The sequence below is a fragment of the Mesocricetus auratus genome, unplaced genomic scaffold (assembly GCF_017639785.1).
Source record: "Mesocricetus auratus isolate SY011 unplaced genomic scaffold, BCM_Maur_2.0 Super-Scaffold_100010, whole genome shotgun sequence".
NCBI lineage: Eukaryota > Metazoa > Chordata > Mammalia > Rodentia > Cricetidae > Mesocricetus > Mesocricetus auratus.
Genome location: NW_024429194.1, coordinates 3893322 through 3903947, shown reverse-complemented (window position 1 = coordinate 3903947; position 10626 = coordinate 3893322). Strand labels below are relative to the sequence as shown.

At 52.7% G+C, this 10626-nt stretch overlaps 1 protein-coding gene across 6 annotated transcripts; it reads left to right on the top strand.

Annotated features, from left to right (window-relative positions):
* Positions 1 to 4237: 4237 nt before the first annotated feature.
* Tmem200c (transmembrane protein 200C) lies at positions 4238 to 10407 on the top strand. Of its 6 annotated transcripts, none has more exons than XM_040752885.1 (3): positions 4238 to 4769; positions 6392 to 6502; positions 7615 to 10407. In XM_040752885.1, the coding sequence occupies exon 3, from the start codon at positions 7727 to 7729 to the stop codon at positions 9629 to 9631; it is 1905 nt and encodes a 634-aa protein (XP_040608819.1). In that variant the 5' UTR covers positions 4238 to 4769; positions 6392 to 6502; positions 7615 to 7726; the 3' UTR covers positions 9632 to 10407. The 6 variants fall into 6 exon arrangements, with proteins under 6 accessions (XP_040608819.1, XP_012977861.2, XP_012977862.2 ...); XM_013122407.3 differs by having other exon boundaries at positions 6392 to 6555; XM_013122408.3 differs by having other exon boundaries at positions 6275 to 6502; positions 7619 to 10407.
* The last annotated feature ends 219 nt before the right edge of the window (positions 10408 to 10626 follow it).

Here is a 10626-nt window from a genome sequence, read left to right as displayed (position 1 = left end):
TGAGGCAAGCACTGGCCCCTGGATCACACAGCAGTGCTCTTCAGGGGAAAGAGCTAGAACACACCACCGTAAGTGCCAGCTCCAGGAAACCCCAGGGCTCAGCAAAGCCCAGCTGTGGAAATGCTATCCTGGGGGGCTTTGCGGTCCCATTGATGCATCCAGGACTTTCCCCGTGCTCTTCCCTATCTCCCTGTTCCCAGGAAAACAAGTGGACTCTTACCCAGTGCTGCACTTTATGGTTCCTGACATCTCGGCGTCTCTAGTCTATACGTATCGTGAGAGGGGAAAAAAAAAGCCTTAATGGAAAAGAATGCATCAAGATCGCCTGGAAGGTAAACTAGATTACATAAATGGGTTTCAGAAGCAGGAGTTGCTTACAGGATGTGCACTCTGAACATTGTTTTTGTTGGTACCCTACAGGCTCCATCTCTGGGCCCGTGTGTCGCTTTACTCTTCTGCCATGCCTGTTTGCCATTTTGCTGCTGCTGCTGCTGTTGTTGTCAGGGGCACGAAGAGGGTGAACGAGAAACAATGGAGAGGAATGGGAGGCTTTGTTTTCTCTAGCCATGGTGACGATTTTGTCTTTTTCTGGTGTTACGCCTTCCAGAGGTTTGAGAGTCTTCACTATGACACACACCCTCAAAGCCCTGCCCAGCAGAATGTTTTATAGGTTCTTACACATTTATTATGTTGGCTGAAGAGTTGCGTGGGTTTGAAATCCGAACTTCAATAAACTGAAATTGGAAGTGCCCGAGTCAGTCATAAAATTCGCTAACTAATGTTGGAGAAGGTGTTGTCACCCTACAGATCGGCTGTCTGCAGAATCGCTGCCCACAGTTCAGGAGGAGCACAGGGAGGGCCTACTCACAGAGGGTCCCGTGCAGATCCCGAGAACGTGAATGGTGTAAATGGTAAGGAGAGTGAGGGAGTCACGCTGGGAGATGTGAAATCCATTGGGGGACTTAGCTAAGTTCAACGAGCGAGCGTTTACAATGTAAAATAAGCATGGGCTTACCCCAGCTAAATTTATTAAACCTCATCACAGTCTCACTATGAGGGTTAGTGTCATTATCCCCTTCGTGGGTGGGAAGGCTAAGGGGAGCAAGATTAAGTGATTTAGTTACTTAAAGGAGGCAGTCAGTTAGTGGAGGAGGTTGGCTCCTGAACCCATATGTGCTTTCCATGTCAGGAGCAAGCACGCTGGGGATGAGTGGAAGGGGTGCGCAGAGCTGCCAACCTTATGGCTTGAGCAGGCCATCCTCTGCGGGAAGACTCCTGAAAACTAAGGAGGCCTGTCTGAGTGTGCGCACAGGAGAGCACCACCCTCGCCAAGGAGGAGGAGCCCAGGTCTACAGGTGGTCCAGTAGGTCCAGGCTGATGAGATGATCTTACAGTGAGGGGTTGATTTGAAGTCACAGCATCATTACGACATTTCCCCTCTTCCGTTTCCTCCCTCCAAGCCTTCTCACGCTCCCTCCTTTGCTCTCCCTCAAATTCATGGTCTCCTTTTCTTTCACTGTTGATAGATTTTTTTCTAACCTGCTCAGTCTCTATAATGTTACTTGCATGCGTATGATTGGAGGCTGGTCACTTGGTATTGGGTAACCGACTGGGGAATCTCTCCACTAGGAAATGCTACCTTTTCCTCCCTCGGGGTTCCTTAGTAGGTTCTAGTTCTCTGTCTAGGGTTGCAGAGAACACTCCGTACAGCTGCTGTACCCAAGGCTCTGGGAAACATTGTGGAAGATGGGGCAAAAGACTGTAATAGTCCGTGCACTCCTAGAAGCCCCTACCCCGACCCCTTTTAAACAGAGTTTAATGCAGTGGGATTCAGCTAATCCTTTCCCTCTTCACTTGGCTTCTCATGGCAATCACATGTTTCCAAGTACTGTGCTGGGCCCTTAGATTCTGAGACATTGGGGAATTTGGTGGCACTGGACCCTCAGTCATCTGCAGGAAGGAAGTTATATCTTGAACCTCAGAAATCAGTGGCCAGTAAAATGGGGTGGTGGGGGGAGGGGGAGAGGGGGAAGACCAGAAGGGCTAAAGGCCTTGTTGTTGCTTCGAAACATACCTTGACACATTGGGAAAGGCCCTGGGAATGTTGGGTAATGGTGTATTACACAGATAACAAAGACTCTGCTGCAAACAGATGGGTGTTCCTCTGATATCCTGAGCTGAAAACAAAGAAAATGACTAACTGTGATAACACGACTGTTTCTGGGCGCAGTTCGAAGCACCAGAAGAGCCCAGTTTTGAAGGAAGACTTGAAATGATAAACCATAAATATTAGTCATCAATGTAAGAAACAACTAACCACACCCCGCAGCCCCCACTCTGTCAAGATAGAGATTTTTTTCCCTCCCCAATCCATCAAGTGAGTTTTCAGTGTGCACCTACCTAGTGGCTATAATTTATGAAGTCAGAGAGTGAAACTGTTAACTATTTGATCCACCTAAAATCTTAATATAGTCCTTCAATTGCTATTCCTGTTTGTATATAGTCCAGCAGGACAGAGAGTAGGAGTTGCCATTTGGTCCTTGGCAGTCAGATCTGTAAGGAAATGGGGCTTTGGGGTCCAGTCTTTGTACAAAACACCAGATCATTATCGGGTTCAAGAAATTAGGGGATTCTGAGCCAAAGGGCTTTAACAAACCACTGGAAGGAGTTGAGTTGCTTTTGCTTTGAAGTGATTTCCCTAAAAGGAGACATTCCACTGTGGGGTAGAAAGTGTTTCCTTTGTTGTCACTTGTTTTCTAATATGCTGGTGCTGAGTTAAGAAAACATGGAAGGAGATGGGGTTGGAAATTAGTCACAGCTCAGGTCCATATGTCTTGAGAGAGATGGTAAAGGTCACCTTCCAAATGTTCAGGGGATGCCCACCTCTTGGAGGCACACCCCCTTCATCCCTTCCCATCTCCCCACCTGCTTCATTGATTGTTACTCATCCGTGTCATTGACCCTGCATATTTAGTTTCCTTGTTGTTCCTTCTGCACCATGTGTGTTCTTGAGATGCTGTGCATCTTTAGAACAACCTCGAGACTAGACCTTCGGTTCCAAGAGTGGTCCTGTTACACCCTTGAACAGTAAACAACACCCACTACCGTCACCACCCAAATATCCTTGCTTGGACGCCAAGTTCTAGATAGCCTTAGTTTTTATCTGCTTTTCTGTTCCTCCCTGCCTGAATCCTGGCCACCTCGTTTCATTAACCCATTGAAACCTTTCCAACTTCCTCAACACTCAGCGGGGAAATTCCATTCAAAAATTCTTTTCCGTGTCATCTCTACTATGCATTTGAGAAAAGGAAGACGGGAAATAGGCGCCCCTCCCCGTGTGTGTGCCTGTGTGTGTGTGTGTGTGTGTGTGTGTGTGTTTCTTTGCTTTTCTCTCCTTTCCAAATGACGTAGGGAGTTTGGGCAACCTCCCTACCCCCACCTCTCCTTTTTGATGCTAACCCTGATTCCCATTCCTGAAGAATGAGTTTCCCTTTGAAGGCTTGGAAAACCTCAGAGAGTGGGAGCATCAGGGGCCCCCTAAGGGAGCATCTCCAAGCCTACTCTAATCTCAAATGAGCCCCAGCTGCCCACATCCTAGGAAGCCACTGAGGTCCCTTAAGGCAAGATAGATAGCCCGGTTCTGCTAAAGTGCAATAGCATCTGACAGAGCTTTTCATGAGTCCTGTGGTGTGCCCAGCTCTGTGGGCTCCCCTCCCCCATCTCGCTGCGCCCCTCCTGGACCAGGTTCGTTGCAGAGAAAACTTAATGTGTTCTTGGGGGCATCTACACTGTAAACTCCCAAGCGTAGGTAGGGACGGGTGGGGTGGGGTGGGGGGTTAGAGGCTATATACCATGTAAAGTAGGAGATACAAAGGGGGGGGAAGAAAAAAAGAAAGAAAAATGAAAGAAAACGGAGAGCAGAGAGAGGGGCAGAAGGAACAAGAACCTGGAGACTACTCCTTGGCTTCGGGATGCTGATGGGGGGACTCCCTAGAAGGGGCTGGCCTTTCTGTGGATCCTCTTGGGCTTGCTGCTCACACAGGTAGTTGGGAGAAAAGGAACGAAGCTGTCAGCTGAGGCAGACGGTTCAGTTCAGCACCCTGCCTTGCGCGATCGCGCCCCGACCAGGCTCAAGAGCGCGGTGCAGGTGTCGACTCTCCTGGTGCCCCTCCTGGGAAGGGGGACAAGTCGCTTCCGAAGGGACGGGCAGCAGGCGGGGGAGGGACTCGGAGGGTAGCCTGGGGGCGGGGCGGGGAGCGGGTGAGCCCCCGAGAGCCAAGCCGGCTCGGGTACCCATTGCCATCCTGCCGCAATTTCCCTGTGTCATGGCTCCGGTCTCTTAGCAACAGCCGCCAGTCCGGCCGCCCGGAGCAGCCGCCGCGGGCTCAACTCCACCCGGCGGAACCCGGCGCGCCGCAGCCACACAAAAGAGGCGCAAGGCCGGGGAGCGCGCGGCCGCAGGGGCCGGCGGGGAACGCGACGGGAGGGGACAGTGGCAGCCGAGGAGGAGCGACCGAGGGAAGAAGGGCTCCAGGAGGCACGCAGGCTGCAGAGGACCTGACACTTCTTGGAAACTCTTGGAAATGGCTCCCGCCACCGCGCCCGAGGGGACTTCGAGCCCCTGGCGCAGCTTCGTCCCCGAAGAGCTGTTCAGCCGCTCTTGCGCCCGGGGCCCCGGGGCGCTGTCCCTGCGCTCCGCCGTCGTCGGCTCGGGCTGAAAAGTTTCTCCATGGTTCTTTGTGTCTCCCGAGCTGCCCCGGTCTCCCTGGGTAAGTGAGCGATTATTGTTTGCTTAGAGTGCCTCCATTTTGAGCAATCCTGTCAATCCCCGGCCTCCGATCGCCCTTCACCAGCCCGCCTGTCCCCGAGCCCAGGCCCCTTGGCGGGTGTTACCAGCCAGGTGTTTCTCCTGGGCATGCTACCAGGGCTGCGCTGCCCAGAAAAGGCGAGTTGGGGATTGCCTTCACTTCGCTCCAGCCCGTCCTCCCTCCAGAGGCGGACTTGCAGCTGCTGCACTCATGTGACTAGACCACAGCAAGGGGGGGCAGGGGCCAGGGGTCGAGGACCTAGGTTGGGTGCGGGTGCTGGTGCGGGTGCCGGGCACAGTATGGCGCGCAACATGGGGCCCTGAGTCTCTGACGCCGGGCTCGATCCATCCTGAGCTGAGAACTTGAATCTCTCTCTTGGAAGCAGTTGTATTTTTAGACATCCCTCATTTGATTTCCCCATCCTCCATTCCTTAACCAAGGCAGGACTCGCGCCAGGCAGCCGGTCGAGAAGGCAGACGACATCCACTGCTAAGTTTGTTCTCCTTCCTTAGGTCTCAGGAAAGGCTCAGAGGGGGCTCTTCCGTGGCACCTGACCTTTGTCAGTGTTCTGTGCCACATCGTGATACGCTGAAAATGAGTTCAGCTGTCGAGAGAGCTGCAAGCATAATAAACCAGGGAACTAATTGCTAGCTATTAAAAACTAATTTTAAATATCTTCTGTAAACCATTGTTGAAATACATTCCAACTTTCCTTATATTCTGCGGGGTATAAAGCCAGCTTGCAGAGGAGGAAGGTCCCTTACTCCAAGATATCCAACACGGGGTGGGGGGGAGGAGCAACTGATCAGTGTCCAGCAAAACGCCTGCCCATCTCTCTTCAGAGAGTCACCCTGGAGCCCTGAGCTGGCTTTGTTTCTGAAACGCCTGGACCTTAAAGACTCTCGGAGCCAATCCAGACCTCAGGATTATTAAAGACAGTGGAGCCTTACAGTGCAGTTAAAACAGCAATATCTATACTGCAACCATATAATAAATATAACCATGGGGGCAGTCTGCCATGTTTATTCAGTGTGTATACTTATTGGCACAGAACCTTTTAAGAAACAAATTTTAAAGGTTTACAGATATATAGCCTCACCATTGACCTTCCCCCTCCCCCCCAAAAAAAACAACTTAGCATTTCTCTATGGAATTCCAACCAAGTTCCAAAAGAGATACTGATTTGCAAGAAGCATAAAAGCCTGATTGCCATTTGCTTACCCACATGGAGAAAAGATCCTACCACGATTGACATACTGAAAGAATCAAGGAACAGACCTATTCACCCAAGCGCCAATTAAAAGCAAAATTCTACCCAAGTAACTTACATTTTTCAAAGGATACTTTATTTTACTGCTACATGAACTTGTCTTGAAGGAGTCTGCTTGTACTCTCAAAGGCCTGGGATGGCCATCTGTATCTTTAAGAGCCGCACAATGCCCTCAATTTTAGCATCTCTATTACAGGAGGGAACACAAACCATGGAACAGAGAATGCACCCCCCAGGGACCCACCCAGCAGAACGGGACTTTTCACAGCTGACAGATAAGCACTAACAGGCATCATTTCTTGTACCTACTCAGACTGTGTGTATAGCCAACCACCCAAAGAGCTTCCCAGAGCTAGGCCACTGCTGCCACCACTCCTCTTCCTCAAAATGACCTCCAGAGGAAAGAACGAAGAGAACAGCTTTTGTGAGTGGAAATACCTTCCAATAAATCATCATTATGTAGACTGCTTTACCTAGGTAATTGCCTGTTCATTTGAATGCTGGGGTTCTATGGAATATTGTTGGTACATTAATAAAGGGCCGGGAAGCTGTTAAGGCAGAATTCTCTGTTGTTGTTATTGTTGTTGTTGTTGAAGATTGTCATTTTCCCACATAAGAGAAAGGCATTTCTTAACAGGATTCCAGAGGACTTCTCAGGTTCCCCGATGAAATCTAGCACAGGATACCTTTGTAGGGAACTCCTCCAGGGAGGAGAGAAACCCGAAAGGAAGAGCGTGGTTACATAATGGTTACCTAAAAGGAAATATTCCACACTAAGAAGCTGTCCAGATGTTGCGGAGTGGCCATGAGGGGACTGGGAGGGGGCTCTGCTTGCCCACTGCCCTAGGACGAGAGTGGCCAGGGGTCAACTTTATTGAGAGATTTGTTGTGGGTGTCGGAAGCAGCATCTCTGAGATTTTTCCCTCTGAGTAATGAGCAAGCAAGCCACCCTGGCAGTGCTTGGAGTTTCATTCTCATCCTGGGAAATGAATTCCTTTCTTTTTATACGGTACTAACTTTCAGAACTGTTTAGTGACTTGGGGCCCACGTGGGCAAATTCCTGGCTCGGAGACCTGACACTCCAGAGGCAACCCTCCTCTGGGAAACTTTTCCATTGCAGTGAGAGGCAGGGTGAATAAATAAATAAATAAAAAGTAAAAAAAGGCGCTGACCAGGAAAGTCCTCAAGCACTACTCTGAGCTCCACATCCACTGCGTTTATAAGGATGGTAGGAATTCCGCTGGCTGCCAGCCAGGAGGCTTTCAGATGAACAGTACCACCAGGAGGTCACTCTTGGAGGATGTGGGGGGCCGGGTGAACGCTTTCTTTCCCAAACTGTTTCCAGCCGCTTCTCCCTTCCCTAACACAGACCCGAGTCTGGTCTGTGTACACAGACAGCACTTGGCCTTGAGGTGGGTGGAGACACCCCCGGAGTAGGTAGTTGAACCCAGGAGCAGGGGCAATCCTGGCACGTGGGCTGCGGCTGCTGCAGCCAATGCCCACACCCTCTGACTGTGTTCCTCTGCTTTGCCGCAGGCAGCAGGAGGAGGTGACCAGGCAGCTAGAGGGCAGCTGGCGCTCCCCCTACACAAGCAAGCTTCAGCCCCAGGCCTAGGGGCTAGCCCTGAACTCCTCAGACCGGTTCGCCATGATCGCCACCGGTGGCCTACTGAGGATATCCGCCCGAAAGCAGGATCCCCTCCGGCCCCCCAGCCAGGTCCCTAAGCGCAAGAGGAAAACCAAGAAGAGGCGTAAGAACGACGTGGTGGTGGTGAAAGGCAAGCTGAACCTGTGCTCCATCTCGGGGCTCATCGCCCTCTGCGGGATCCTGGTGCTGTTGGTGGGCATAGCCATGGCCGTGGTGGGCTACTGGCCAAAGGCCAGCTCAACCAACAGAGGGGGCAACAAGCAGCTGCTGCCTGCGGGGGGTAGCCATCGCTTTGGGAACCCTGGCAACAGCAGCAGTGGCGGAAAAAACCCGACCAAGAGCCACTCTGGGACCCCAGGAGGTGTCAACTCCAGTTCTGTGGGCGGGCCCAGGAGCTCGCCTCCCACTAGATCTGCAGTCACATCCTCTTCCTCCTCCTCCACCTCCTCCTCCTCGGTGGGCTTCTTCTTCCGAATCGTCTCAGGCTATCTGCACTCTGACAAGCTCAAGGTCTTTGGGCCCCTCATCATGGGCATCGGCATCTTCCTCTTCATTTGCGCCAACGCGGTGCTCCACGAGAACAGGGACAAGAAGACCAAGATCATCAACCTGAGGGACCTCTACTCGACTGTCATCGACGTGCACAGCCTCCGCGCCAAAGACCTGGCAGCTGCAGCAGCTGCAGCTGCCGCAGCCGCCGCTTCCTCCTCCACCGCCGCCCCCGGCTCTGCGCCCCCCAGGGCAGTGCCGCTCAATGGTTTTCTCAGCTATGTGCAATCCCGGGGCCTGGAGCTGAAGCCTGGCAGCTGCACGGGCTCTGCGGACGCCTTCGGGGCCACTGCAATGCTGGCCAGAGGCTCATGGCCCCACCCCACCGGGCTGGGAGGAGACGGCGGCGGGACTCGGGATGCAGGGTCCCCGCCGGACCTGGCTTCATCTCCTCGCTGTCCGCGGGAGCCCCCGAGCCTGGCCGAGGCGGTGTACAGCATCTACCGCGAGCGCTCCAGCGGGGCTGGCCGTCGCCGGACCACAGTTGCCGCGGTGGCTGCGGCCACCACTGCCACTGTCACCGCGGCCGCCAGTGGCAGCAGCAGTCCGGCGCCCTGCAGCCCAACCGGGAGTTGGGGGCGCCAGAGCACCGCCAGTTCCCTCGTGGGCTCCTCGCTGAGCGCCTTCGCGCTGCTGCCTTTGCAAGGGGACCGGGATAGAGACGGGGACTCGGAGGGAGCAAGTTGCAGCTGGCACAGGCCGCCCGGGGAACGCGGCTCCCGGGATCTCCCGAGGGAAGAACTGGATCTGAGTCTGACGGACCTCCGGGGAACCGACTGTAGGGCGCGCTGGGCGTCCAGTGAACTGGAGGAGCCGGAAGGCGCGGCGACAGCACGCACCGCCAGGGGGCAGGGCGGTCGCCTGCCCAGGACCGGCAGGTACGCAGCCTGGCGGCGCCGAAGCACCAGCGGGCTCCTGGACTACCGGGCGCAGCCTTCGCCGGAGCCCCCGCCCTCCCCGCGGTCGGCCGACCTGGACTCCCGTCCTCCAGATACAGCCGCCACGCCCTCGCTCCCTCTGCGCCCCGAGGACTCGCCCCGGGTCCGTCGGGACTCTCCCAGCTCTCAGTCGGTTGAGCAGTCCTGCAGCAATAAGGGCTACTCGCCCCTGAGGGAGGCCGACACCTCCGTGGAGTCGGTCGTGGACGTGGCGGCCAGGAAAAGGCCAGACTGTGCGGACGCCAAGGATCCGGGTACGGAGCCTAGCTCCCCGGAGGGTCCCAGTTCAGAGACACCTAGGGCTGAGCAGCCTCTGTCCCTGCAGAGGCAGTTTACAAACAAGGAGAAACTCTTCCTGATTTCCAGGTCTCACACCCCAGGAGTAGAGGACCCGGAACTGGAAAACTCTTCTGCCTAGGGAGAGGGGGACAGGGAAAGGAGAGACAGTCCCACTGGAACCCCTACATTAACCCCAACCCATTTCCACGTGGGCAGGTTCGAGGAAACCATTCAATATCCAAAGAGCTGCAGAATGTTATCCTTGAATTGCGTTCACAAAATCCCTGTAGATAACCCAAGCAATTTTTTATTTTAAGAAAAAGCAGTCGTCCTTTTATGTCCGATGGTGATCGTACGTCCCATGAAAACCAAATGTATTAAAAGGTCACAATCTAGTCCGTTAGATGAAATTCTCTTAATTTTCTTAGGCTCCAAATAATATATTTTTGACAGTAACTCTGCACTTTACTCCAGTTTTTCTTTGCCCCCCCAACTTCCCTCACCCCTGTGCTCTGCTGCTAACTTTGTTCATAGCTTCTTGTGAATGAGTGGCAAGCTTTTGATTCTCCTCTTCTCGAAGAGCCTAGAAGAGTTCCTCAGTTCTCTTAGAACTGGCCTTTCTAGGTGAAGTCAAAGCCTAAAGCATGAGCATTCAAGAGTGGGTTCCCTTGCCTAACCCTACTCTGCGCTATGGCTGTCCAAATTACTCTATTTTTAAAAAAGGATATTTGCATTTTGCTACCAGGGTATGTGAAGACTGGAGGGCGCCAGCATCTAGACTGGACTGCTACATCCCTAAACTCACAATACCACGTACACCGAGCGTTACTGAGTATTATTACACCTGTATGGAAAGTAACGTTAGTATTTAAAGTCTTTCTTCTTTTTTAAATAAAAAGTTTTCAAACCGTTAAACATAACATTGCTTTGTTTTACCTGGGGAAACTAATGATTCTAGAGCACAGTAAACATTTACCAATTTCTCTCGTAAATCCAAAATATTCATCGCTTAAGACTGTAGCCACCTTCTTCCAAAGTGACAGAGGGTCAGTACAAGTGTGAGTGCATTAATCCATTTCCAGTTTGAGTTTTTAACATAGGGTAGTGTGTGGCCCATGGGAGTTTCTCTTTTAA

Excerpts from the sequence above, each read along its gene's own strand:
- Tmem200c (XM_040752886.1), top strand. The coding sequence starts at position 7,727 with ATGATCGCCACCGGTGGCCTACTGAGGATATCCGCCCGAAAGCAGGAT.